Source organism: Antennarius striatus, chromosome 11 (genome assembly GCF_040054535.1).
Source record: "Antennarius striatus isolate MH-2024 chromosome 11, ASM4005453v1, whole genome shotgun sequence".
In the NCBI taxonomy this organism is placed as follows: Eukaryota; Metazoa; Chordata; class Actinopteri; order Lophiiformes; family Antennariidae; genus Antennarius; species Antennarius striatus.
The window spans coordinates 19,867,461-19,880,937 of NC_090786.1; the positions used below are offsets into that span (position 1 = coordinate 19,867,461).

At 42.2% G+C, this 13,477-nt stretch overlaps 1 protein-coding gene across 1 annotated transcript in view; it reads left to right on the top strand.

Moving 5' to 3' along the window:
• Positions 1–329: 329 nt before the first annotated feature.
• The window catches only part of LOC137603435 (phosphofurin acidic cluster sorting protein 2-like), a 43,163-nt gene continuing 30,015 nt past the window's right edge, over positions 330–13,477 (top strand). The window contains exon 1 of the mRNA XM_068326902.1: positions 330–654. Within this exon, the coding sequence (XP_068183003.1) occupies positions 455–654 (200 nt within the window). The 5' untranslated portion in view covers positions 330–454. The remainder of the gene's footprint in view (positions 655–13,477) is intronic.

Genomic DNA, 13,477 nt, shown 5'->3' on the forward strand with positions numbered 1-13,477 from the left:
CAGCTGTTGATATATTGTCTAACAAGGCAGATGGCCTCTATCATTTTCCAGTAAACCATTTCTTGTTATTGACAAACCCCAAAGCAGAAATGACAAGACCACCCACACATGAGAGCGTCGCTGTTTATTTCCTGGAATATCTCCGTTGACACGACATATAATTATATGAGCGATCTTTAAATGCATTTCCTGTCATATGAGGGTCCCGCACCTTGACAGGAAAACACGCAGCGCGGCGTGTGTAGAGCGCGGTGTCTGGTGAAGTCGTCCCGCCCTAGAAGCTGGGGTGTGCTGCCCCCTGGCGGCAGCGGCAGGCCCCGCCCCGCCCATCAGCATCTCCAGGCTGAGCGGCGGAGCGGGCAGATCGGAGGAGCAGCAGCAGGGAGCGCATCAGTCCGCGGCGCCTGCGTTCGTTCGACTCCTAGCTAGAGCTGCTCCCCAGGCAGTGGAGGTGATGATGGCGGCGGCTGTAGAGAGAGGAGGTGTCCGGGCCGCTTTCCTGAACCCGAACAGCGGCGGTGGACTGGCCCCGACAGCCTTCCCGGCTGGAGGCTTGTCCGGGGCTGTGGTGCTGGGCTCCGGCAGCATGCCCGTGCCCATGAACCTCTTCGCGACCTGGGAGATAGACCGATCATCCCCGAGCTGCGTTCCGAGGTAACGTGACCGTTTTAGCGTTAGCGTGAAATACCACCAGACACACTGTTCACAACCCACCGTTTACCGTAAACACCGGGCTAACGGCGGGTAACCGACGCCCTGGTTCTACCGGAACGTTGGTCTGGAGAGCAGCCTCTGATTCAAAGCAGTGCTGGGTCGCAAGCTAAATAGCAACGGGGGCTAAAGCTAAGCTAACATATAGAGCTGGTTCTGGAGTTCATATCAGGGGTCGGTCCAACGACATTTGGCTTAAAATGAGTTTTTTATCAACGAATGATGCAGGCGACTAAAATGGCTTTTGCTAAACCGATGTAACACACCGATAAACCGGACCTGGTCTCGGCCGTGATGATAAGCTAGCGCAGAACAAAAGTTCCGCTAACTAGTTAATCGTTTGTATGTCGATGATGCTCGTCTTGTTGTTGTGGCTCATCTGTCAAAGAATTTAAATGTTATTATTTTTATTGTCATGTAGGCCTGCGATTGAACTGACTTGAGGAATTCATGTCATCAAATAGCAGCAGAACTATAAATACTGATCCGTGGTTGCTGTTCGTCACATAGAAAGCAGCAGCGTTGTGATTGTGTGTGTGTGTGTGTGTGTGTGTGTGTGTGTGTGTGTGTGTGTGTGTGTGTGTGTTTTCATGTGGATTGTGTCACTAAATGCTCAGACCAGACAAACACAACCACTCATAATGTTGACACAGGCGCAGTCAGCGGCTCTGATTGTCACTTTTTTGTGTGTACCTATTCAATGTCTTCGCAGCCATCCGCTTTGTCTTTGCGTTTTTCTGACGACTCCATGTAATTTGGAGTGTGTCGGTAATATTCAGTAATACTCCGCATTAGTATTCACCGTCAGAGGGCAGGCATCGCTGCCTCCCGACCGGGAGCCTCTCGGGAGCTCTGGGCACATTAATCAGCTTTGACCTAGATCTGTTCCCCTCACTGGCAGAGAAGAGGGCTCCAAACGGGCGGGTTTCCTCCACCGTGGATGTCTGCTGCCTCCTCTGTGTCTGCACAAAAACATACATTCAATTCTTTATTATAAATTGAAGATAAACCATCTTTGACACGTTTTGCATTTTGGATTTCTTTAAAAGTTGAGAGTGAGTCTGATTTGAGATTCAAGAATTGCTCCCTAATTTGAGCGTCGTTCTATTCCTGGAAACATGACTACTGTTTTGCTTTTGTTGTTTCCATGATGACCCTGATCTCACAAACTTTGCAAAAACAACGATATGATTGATGTTTGTCTCTGATGAAATGTTCAATATTTTTGAGCTTTTCTTACACACGGATGATTAAAACTGGACATGCAAGACTGGAGTGAGAGGGCACTTGTGTCTGATAAAAGCCTCCATTAAGACCTTACCAGAAACAGGAGACATGTTAGACATGTTGGTACGTTCATTCCTTACACCTCCACCCTGTATGTGTGCTCTTTATGGTGGATGACATTCTCTAACGAAGATGGATAACGACGAGGATGATAATGGATTATTGATGAGGTGTAGCGTCAGACCTGACCACTCATTGTTCAACATAAGACTGCTGCCTGACACAGGTCTGTGTTGATGACTGGGACCATTAGTTAGATCTGACATGTGAAAGAGTACTTAGTTATTTTTGATGATACATGACACAATTATTTACTGGGATAAAAAGTATTCCTTTTACTTCTGTTTGACATGATGGTTATAGTTCTCTTGTATGACTTGTAAGTCATCTATGGAGCTCAACCCCAGGCCTGTTTTGGAGATTCTGCTCTGGCATTCTTTCAGGGGTTGGGCCATTTTGTGCAGCTGTCTGTTCGTCCGCTAGCTTTTAGCAAAAGTGTGTGTCCAGATAAGTGGCTCGGTTTCACATGACAACATAGGGTAGGGACTCCAAAACGTTACACACAGCTGCTGTCGATTATTAAGATGCTAGCAGTAACAGATAGCTCCTTCTAGATGCTACAGACACGTTAGAGGTTGTGTGTGTGTGTGTGTGTGTGTGTGTGTGTGTGTGTGTGTGTGTGTGTGTGTGTGTGTGTGTGTGTGTGAGTGCGTGCGTGCGTGCGTGTGTGTGTCTGGAGGGGGCACGACTCCAGCAGGACTTTTATGTGTTCCAGATAGCTTTTGATTTAATAATATCTTATAAGCAGAGTTTTGTCAGACGTGCTTATGGGGGCATTCAAAAATTGAGTTCTTCGATTTGCCTATTTTTACCTCTTTGGGCCCCTTTGGACCCATTTTTATATCAGTGTTGGTCACGTTCCGTTGTGATGAAGGTACGGTTTATCTAAGCAGGGTTTTCTTTCTCCTTTCGTGGGTACATTGTGTCCTCGAACACTAATTTTGTACTTGTTCTTGTGTCAACCATCGTCTGCATGAACAAGTCTGAAGGTTGATCCAGTAGCTTGGAGGGTTTACCCTGCCTTTGGAGACATCAACGGATTGCTGACATGTGACATTGTTGCCGAGCAACCACAGCCAGCTAAGAAATGAAGTGCTTGACATGAGACCATGTGCATGTTTGTCTTCCCCCATCAAAAGAATATTTATTTATTCAAAATATGTCTCTTACCTGTCAGAGACTACTTTTCAAACATCATTACACCCATCAGGATCAGAGCGGTGTTCCTTTAGAATCAGCCCACAGGAAAGGGAACTTAATGATACGTTTTGAGCTTGATAAGCTTGCCTATATTTGAGCTTGATAAATGCATTTGACTGACATTAACTTGTGCTCTGCTGGAAATTTGCTCCTTTTGTGCTTCTGTACTGCTGGACCCTGCATTCACCATGAATGTGATCGTGATGGTGAATCTCATGTTCAACTGGCAGCGCCACAAGGAAAGATGCAAACAGACAAACACAGCTTTGTGAACTGGACAGTCCTCTTTAATGTTGTAGTGTTTATTGTAAAAGCAGTCCCATGCAGGCACAAGCAGCAGCTTCTGTTTTTTGTGTATACGGCTCTTTGTTTTTATCTCTCGTGTTGTTATCTGACAGTCCCTGTTACTCTGAGATATACAGGCTCAGCTGATATCACAGGGGAAAAAAGAAAAGAAAAGCGCCAAAACATCCTCTGTCAAAAGCACATGTTAGCAGACCACAAGCCATCTGTCGCCAGTGCAATGATGATTCCACTTAGCATTAACCATAAACGTATTGGTTCAAACAGCTTTTATGACATCAGCCTTAAAAAGTCCACCTGTCCTTTGACAACCCTTTAAATTCAGAGATAGCCCAGTTTCTGACGCCTCTGAGTGTCGATGTTCATGCATGTAGGTACAGCGTCTTCACATGTATTGTTTGCGGGAATAAAAGTTTGCAACTCACACCTGCATACACAAGCACAGTCATCTCAGTTTTAGTTCACTTTCAGACCACAGGATACCGGCAGTGAGAAGGCTTGCTCGGGAATCCAAACGGTCCGTCTTCATCTGTGACAAATCATTTCCTGAGGGAATGGTGTGGAGTGACACACACAAGTCACGACTGCGCTAAATTCATCTACAATACAGATTGTTTCTTCCATTCCTTGCTTATCTCTGTTGAGCATAGCATCCTTCTGTCTGGCTGTTTAATTCATATGACTCCCAACATATTTTCTACATATTGGTGCAGCTGCCTGTTGATCAGAATGGAGTCTACTTTGCAGGCTGTGACAGATGTTTGCTTCTGCTGCCCCAGTTCTGTACGGCGCGTCATGCTAATGTGTGCTAAGTATGGCAACAAACAAGGAATGTAGACATAAACAAAGTGAAGCCCTGGAGATTCCAGGTCAGTGGAGATGAAGTCCAAACCTTCACCCTGTTCCTTGTGTTGGATGCACACAGTCATATATCATGACCATCTGTTTTGCTTCTTTCTGTTTCTCTCTCTCTGGTAGAAATCTTAAAATATGTCACCTCATGATCTTCTCACTAGTTATCAAAAAGGGGGAACATTTGCCCTACAGCAGTTGCGATTAAAAAGTTCTGGCTGCTAAAGTGGCTGTATGAGTATGGCAGCCATTGATTTGTACTTTTGGTATAATTGGGGATTTCTAGACATTTATAATGCAGAGGTCAGTCAGTGGTCTGTAGAGTTTCATTTGGTCTTGTAGTTTCCTGCACAACCGACAGGTTCTTTTCTTCACTAATGGGAAAGCCAGACAGGTGTCAAGTGGGGTACAACTGGTAACATATAGTTCTGTTTCCCCTTTCACGTTCTCGATCACCCCTCCGTCTCCATGTTGTTTCTCCAAACTGGTGCTGCAGTAATCTGATTTCATAACGGGAAAAGATGAGCTGGAAATCTGATGCCACACACAACCGCTGTCTGTTTAATCCCCTGCTTCCTTGTGCGGTCGTAAACACGGCTCCCCCAACCCTGTCAGCACCTCTGGACCGTGACACGGCACTCCACGTCTGCCTACGTTTGTTTCCTGTCTTTGTTCAACTTTGATCGGACTCATCTATTCCTAAAGCGAATATGAAATGATTCAACTTTTAAGGTTGCATTTCTATATTGGAAGCAAATCTTTTAATTTCCACTAATATGATAATGAATAAAATCATAATCCTTGGGCTATTTTGTTAGCCATTTATAAAATGCAGTATTAAGTTTCAGAAATGTTCCTCCTACATGTTTTTCACACCGTTTGCTTAGCACTCGACCAATCAGTGCCTTCACTTCCCTCTTTTTCGTGCTCACTCCCACTGCCCAAAATGTGTCAAAATTCTCTTGGTTTCCTTCCCTGTCTTCCTGGAGGAGGAAGAATTTCCTTGCAAAAAGTTGCACATTCCTGGCAACTTGAGAGGTGCTGGGGCAGCCAAAGCCATGCTGGTTTGTTCTGTCCACGGTCATTTGTATTCACGTGTTGACCAACAACCTACTCTCCACGAGGGGCGGCGGCTTTGGCGCTGAGGATTGCTCAGATTCACAGAGCGAGGACATGCTGAATGCCCTTGCTGAATTCCTCACAAAGGGAAGAAAGTTTTTTTTTTCTTTCTGGACCTCAGAATGTGAGAAAGGCCAGATGCTTGTGTGGGTGGGTCCTGGGGTCTCTACTGGTGAAGATAACTTCCTGATCCAGAAAATGAGGAGGATCCTGTCAAAATAACTTTGGGGACAATGTCTCTCAACTCTCATTTCTCCCTTGCGTTTTTTTTTCTACACTTATTTCCCACCTCTCCCATTCAGGCATTTCCTGAGTGGTGTGTGCCAGCAGCAACACATAAACCATTATTTCAGACACAAAACAGGGTGGTGTCGATGAATAAGAGCATATGACAGAAAGCATGGAGAGATCTTGTGCTGAATTCTACCGTAGACTGCCCATCTACAAATGCAAAGCTATGCACAGCTATGAGATGGGCTGATGGACTTTTTTGTGCTTGTGTTTACTCATAACAATAAATAAATTTAAAAATGAATAATTAATAAAAACCTGTTGCATTTACTTCCAAGCTGAAAAGTGTGTCAGCTTTCAAACGGCATCAGGCTGGACGCTTTACCCAGTTGTCTCATCAAGGATTAAGGAGTCTGGACTGTCTGAACTGTTACTCGTGTGCCATTCCTCAATTAGCCCACACTACAGCTGCGTTATCTAACAGTGGTTTGTGCCAAATGGTCTGTAATGAGCACAAATTAAGATCAGGTCTAAGTAAAATCCAATAGATTTGTAAAGTAGATAAAACTAATTTTGGTCTAGGATGAAGGTGAAAGAAGGTTGCAAAAATTTCTGCAGAAGCCTAGAGCAGACAATCCAAACGTTCGTGTCTTGTTTGGTTTGGATTGTTGCGTATTAACTCTACCCCTTAGGATCAAACCAGTTTGTGAGTGTATCTTAATAAAGGCATATTGAAAAATGGGAAAGAATGGAGTGGAGCCATCCACAACTTCTGATGAAATAAAAAGAAAACCCAGAGCTGAAACACACAATTTGATGGAAACAAGGGTTCCACTTTGTGTGCGCGCGCACACACACACACACACACACACACACACACACACACACACACACACACACACAAACCCATTGCATGAGTTGTGTCTTGAATATAAAACGAGACCTGAGGAGAAAATTTCAAACCCTGGCTTATTTCTCATCTTTGCATTCATGCGGGTGGATCACGGCGTGATTTTAAGTTTGGAATTTCTGCAAAAACTCAATAAAAAGTAAAAGTTTGGACACAAATCCTCTTAGTGTTGAAACACAAAGGTCTGGGGGGATTTAATGGAGTGATCCACCATCTGATAATCATTGGGACGGAGTCTGCTTTGTGAAAAGAAGGGTGTCTTTCTCCCAGATGGATTGCTTTATATGTGAGTTACCTTTGATGTTATTAGCACAGAATCGATAAGAAATATGAAGTCTGCTTATATAGAAACTGGAGAATATGAATGTTGGATGTGTTTACCACATTAGTCATCTTAAGCCAGGAAGGAATGGTTGTCAGAAGAATATTTGGGCTTCCAGTGTTCCCTTTCCTGTTACTGGCGCCACCGTATAAAGTCATCAGTTGTTTTATCAGCAGCCTGGGGATATTAGAGCAATAGATAAATGTGGCAATGGGGTTTTTTGGTTTTGTATTTTTTAAAAATAAATGAAGGTTACCCCTCCCGCTAGAAAGTTTTAGAACTTTTGCTGATGTTGGCCATTGTGCACTTATTGATTGCACAATTCCTTTTTCTCAGAGGCCCTTCTTATTTCTGTGTGGAAGTGTTGTCTACAATGCAAAAAACTGTTTGAGTCAGACAAAAGTTGTTGAAGGTCTGTTTTTCGTCTGCTTTGAAGTTAGCATCATTAGCGACAACAACACACCACCCCCTCCAGTACTTTATGGTGATGCCTGTGCTTCATGCATACTACTGTAGAATCACATCCAGTCTTTGTGTGTCATGACTGGCTGTTGAGGCTTGTTGTATGCCCGGTTAAGTCCCTCAACAACAGTCACAGAAGAACAACAGGTACGACACGGTGGTGTGAGAGTTAATCCTGTCTGATTCTCATTAGAGGTTTCACATTTATAGAAAAAACAAATGGATCATTTTGATGACATGTCAGCACTTTAACCTCTGAAAATAGTTCTTCTTTCTGTTTGACAGGGTGGCTAGAGGTGGTATCACTGTTAGCACTCAGACTTCTAATAATAAATACTTTAATTGTTGCAACTACTTTTTATTCAGGATGTGATTCTGATGTGTAAAAGATTCCAGAGATCACATAATGACCAATTCGTCCCAGTCATCAAAATAAGATGAGATACAGTCATTTGAGAGATTTTTTGAAGACTTACGCAAGTTCTACAAGCTATAAATACTGGACGTTAATACACACACACAAACGCACACGCGCGCCATTATCATTATCATCGATAATGATAATGGCTATCAATATTCTTATTGATTACACTCTGCATAAACTGTTGCAGCAGGATGTGACTGGGTTCAGACTCCCTCCAAATCCCTAAACAAGTGAACCCACAAACAAATTTAAACAAGGAGCGCTGCTGTTACTGTTATTATGGGATATTTTGGTTGGACTTTCTTGAACAGTCAGCAGTTTTTTGCAACATCAGCTGTTGGCTACATTGCATACCCAAACCACTGTGACTCCATGGTAGCGAAGGGCTGTGAACCTTTCCTAATAGACTTGGCAGCAGCCTGTGACATTCTGCTGATTTTATTGTGTGACATTTTACCTCATTTAGCAAAGGAGCCTGAGGTGTGTGTGTTTGTGTGTTTGTGTGTGTGTGTGTGTGTGTGTGTGTGTGTGTGTGTGTGTGTGTGTGTGTGTGTCTGCCACCCGCTGACGCTGTCACTGTGGCTGCTGTTTGACTGACTGTCCTTAAGATTCTTAACGAATATAAATACTAGTATATGTTTAGTACTTGCTAATTATACATTTATTTTTAACAATGGTGAATACTACTCTGACAGTGTTGAAACATTCACACACTATAAAAGTGTTTGAGGACTTGAAGCTGCCGCAGTCAAGCGTAATGGATTGGTTCTAAGTTGTTCTTGTTTAAATAAAGCTACGTTCACACCAACGTTTTCACTCTGTTAGCGTCACTTGCTGTTCAAATTGACCTGTGTCTCCAGTGTGTGTCTTCTTTGTTGTTGTCTATACCAGCATCTACGTCTGGAGTGATGGTATATAGTTGACTTAGCCAGCAGAATGTCATTAGAGCTGTGATTCTTTATCTTGGGTAAATTATCACTGTACCTCTCTGTTGCTGTGGCTCCGTGCGAGGACTATTTATTGCTGCTCCAATTTTTTGCCTGTTTGTGTTGACTTTGTATGTGAAATTGTCATGAATGACAAAAAAAGGTCTGGGTTGAATTCCGTTCAAGTATTCCATAAGCTTTCTGGGTTTACTTCCTTTACAACTACTTTTTTTGGGAGGGGGGTTTACATCAAGTTTAGGTAGATCTTTATTCGGTTATGTTGAACTCACTTTTAAATGTTTGGACAGGGGATTGCCGAAGTTGTACACGTTCAAACATAACCTCTTGATGCCTTCAGCTAAATCTACACATGAGGTTGGTCAGGATGTTGAAAATGACTGTTATTTAAGGATGATTTCAGTAGTTTGTTCAGGGTCATGTGTTTAGGTACTGCACAGTAGGGAGCTAGTTCAATGCGCTAGTGCTGATTCTTGATGCTCATCCCAACCATGTAAAATAAGTATTCTTCTATTTATAGTAACCAAAGCTTTGCAAGTTAGATTGAACAGAAAACTGCCTCACACTGTTTGAAGTACTTCTTTTATGGGTTTCTCATTTCAGTGAGTTTTTTTCTGGTCAGTTGACTGGACAGAAAGATTGATTTAAACAAGGCTTTGCTCTTGATCTTTTGATCCTGCTGGTAGACTGCAGGTGGAGGAATGTTCCAGAACAACCACCTTAATAGGATTTTGTAAGCACAGTCATAACCTTGTCAGAGGCTTTGGCACTTGCTATAACATTCACAGGTTTGAATGTTGAAGTTATTCGATACAGAGACAATGACGAATCAGTCACTATCTCAAAATATGTGCTGGCTGACAAAAGCATTATCTCTGTTAAGGAGATTATGTATCTCACGTTGCCTTCAGCTTACCTGATCAAGGGGTCTTACTCAGTTTGGCCGAATCAAAGAGCTGTTCATCACAGCAAATAGTCCTGATCTGGAAATAATGACAAGACATCATTGAGTGTGAAGGTATTAGTATTTTTGTATTTAGAACATCCTGCCAACTCATCGCCATCAGAGAAAAGTCTTGGTAGGACTTTGCCCAACACGGTTCGGTTCTTTGTCCGGAGCATATCTGGTAAAGTGTTCTAGCTTCACCACATTTTATGCATTGATTTAAAGTGATCCTAAACGCTGGTCATCCTCTCCATAGAATGAATGGAAGACGGAAGAACATGTCGCGCTGATGCAATTTATATGTTTTTCCTTAGATGCCTCTTGTTACAACAGAACTGCTAACACTTGTAGTAGTAACTAAAGACTTTAAAGCTGGTCATACGGCAACCTCTGAGGAATCACCACATTAAACACAAAATACAGTCCATTCAAAAGCTGTACAGACTATCAGTAGTATCAGTAGCAGCTAACATTATTGTCTGCCTGGAACCAGCACTACACTCATTTATGTAGCGTTGAACCCTTCATGAACTTTCAGGCACAATTTTTAACAATAGCTCATTTTTGGCAGTAACTGGGCTTCTGTCACACTCCATCAACACACAAACACTCACTCTTCACCAACATGATTTAACCCACGCAAGGATTTTTGGTTCTTGCTAATTCTTAGTGTGAAATCAGTTTTATGGGGATATGTTACACTGAGCAATGTGATAATGACTCAAACAGAAAAAAAAGTTTCTTCTTTTTTAGATACGGCCTTAATTATTTTCCTTCTGTCCCCCCCTTTTTTAAATTAATGATACTTTTGAAAGTCATTCAAATTTTTTTATTTAGTTTAATGCTTTTCTGATATTCCATCCATCCAGTTATCAAGTTAAGTAAGAATCCAAATTAAAAACAGTTTCTCCCTCTGTCAGCTCTGGGGCAAGGCTGGTGGATCAGTCTTACAACTGAAATGATGATACAGAAAGGAAATCACAGAGAATGGAACCATTGGGTATTTGAAGTCCATGTACCATTGGACTGATTCCCAAGTGAGCAGTATCAAATCCTTCAATCGGACCAGTCAAATAAGAGTGCCATGTCAGGTCATTGGTTCAACTTCACACATTTCAAATGAAAGCATGGAAAACAGTAGATTAAGTCACCACATGGAAATAAAGTCTGCACTGAGCACTAATACCCAGCCCTGTGTCGTATTACATAAAAGAGTTTGTAATCCCCTGTCAGATTCTACCACAACTCTGGGCAGCCTTATGACCGCAGAGTTCACAAAGACCATATTACAGAGCATTATGACAGATGTGCACTTTACTACATTGACTTCTCTCACACTCACAGAAATAACCGGTTTATCAGCCACCCATTCATCTGGGGTTATTTCAAACCAGAGTGATAACACTTGTCCCATCATCCCTTTGCACCAAATTAGTTCATTGCAGCCCCTGTCTAATGGACAAAAGATTAAATTTCATCGTAGCAATAACTCAACATAAAATGCATACTAAATGAGGGGTTTTAAAAATGCATGGTTGTATGTTTACATCTGAATTCCCATCAATATATAATCAAAACGTCAAGGTATTAATATTTAGAGGTCCTGTCTCACTGCTAGCCTCTGACATTCAGGAATGTGTTGCCTGCAAAAAGGCAAAAATTACCCCACATCCGGTCTGAACCCTTGACTGCTGCTTCACAAACTACAAACCAGCTGTCTTATGAAAGCTTGTTCCTTGTCCACAGGTCTGTTTGATTTTGGTCAAATTGTGCTGCTTCCTGTTGGTAGTGTTTAGGTAGAAATCTAGCCTTGCCTACCGAACAGCTTCCTCTAGTTGTCTTTGTGTACTCCTCTCTGTTCTGGTCATCCTCTTCCTCTTTCTCTGTGGCCTTGAAGATATCATTCAGAGAACTGAAAGCCCATCAGGGTCTGGCCATCTGGTACACATTAATCTGAAATTTGAAGGCTAAAATAGAATATGCATACAAGCATATGTGCATGTTAAGCTCTGATTGGTTATTGTTTGTATCACAAGATTTCCTATCTGTCAATTCTTGCTTGAATAAGACATTAGCTTAGTGCCATCGAAATATACTGCTGCCATTCTCTTTTCTCTTTCCACAAAAATGTGGAAAGGATTAATTCATGAAAGAATATTTATGTGGGCGGTGTGCTTCCAGACTATAGGATTGTTTTCTGAGAGCCTTCCCACTTTAGTGAATCTTCACAATTTCATAAGATAGATTTGTCCTTGTTCTTCATACAGGAGAATAAGATATTCCTATAAGTGGCTTTTAGATAGCGCTCTCCTTGTAAGCGGTAGGCTAGCAGACATGAACGCATCATGTGTTACGAAGCGACAAAGTGCTACGACGTTGACCTGAGGGAGAAGCCTTTTCTTTCAGTTCCCTACACACAAGCTACGACCAAACCAGCTTTTTGAAAAACTTCTTTGTCTGCATTATGTTTAAGCTTGCTTTATTACTAGAATGTTAGTGCATTCACATCTGAAGCCTAAGAGGCACATTGAAAGCATGATTTAAAGTACTTTTTCCATCTTAGAGCCCTCCAGCACGTACAAACCGTGTATTTTTCATGCAGCCCTCCGTTACGTCAGTCATCCACCAGCCTCCACTTCCCCCTGCTTTGTGCTTGTGACAATTGCTGTGCACTGATCCGAGGGCATGGAACCGGCAAAACATCAACCAGAGTGCTGACCGGGGAAAAAGAATTACAAAAGTGTGTTTTTGTTTAGGCAGCATATCGTTCAATTCAGAGGATTCGCTGGCATCTCTCACACTACTGTGCCGTTCATTTATTTTCTGTGATGATCTCTCTGTTTATTTACATGTTTTTTTTATGGCCTCATAAATGTTAACCTGTCCTTGTTTTTTAAAACATTTTATCTGCTATAAATGCTTCCGGTCTTTCAAATGATACAAGCGACAAAAGTCCTCAAGCATGAGTTTGTGTCAGCAGTCACGCCTCAGGATAGAGCTTTGTTTCTTCTTGGATCTCCTGCCATCAGATGCACTTTGTGTGCTCTTCAACTTCAGGAAGTTATTTAAGATGCTGGTGCCACTAAAGTGGTCCAGAAATAGTGTGGAGATAGCTGGCATACATACTCTTACACAACCACATCTCTCACAAATACACATGTTTTTGAAGCCAGTGTAGATGGGATCGTTGTATCTGATGCAGAAAAGAGTGATGCCGTGACGTCCAGGGAATATATGTAGCACTTCTCAACCCCTTGAGTTATTTAAAGGAATTCTTCCAGTGCATTCCATCCAGAATGGTAATTATGGGAACTTTACATATTTGCAGGTCTTAATGATTTTATGTTTTTTTTTCTTTCTGTTGTGGCAGATCAGGAAAACCAATGATTATTCCTTTCAGGCCTCCAGTCCTATTTCCTCCAATCAGATGCCAATACCCAGCATTTACAGACTTGATTTCAGATCCAAGCTTTATGTTTTGTTTTCTTCTTTTTGAAATATCTTTAATGTTGGTATGCTGCAAATTTTATCTGTAGATAAGCTTTATCCATAGTAGTTGTATCCCTTTACCAGAGACAAACTGCAAGCAATGAGTAGCATGAAAGTCCTCTTTGAGACCTGTGGGTGTGTGTGTGCGTGAGTGTGTGCGTTCATGCGTGTGTGTGTAAGACAGCCTGACTCAGGGTTGATTGAGATCAGAGGGGGG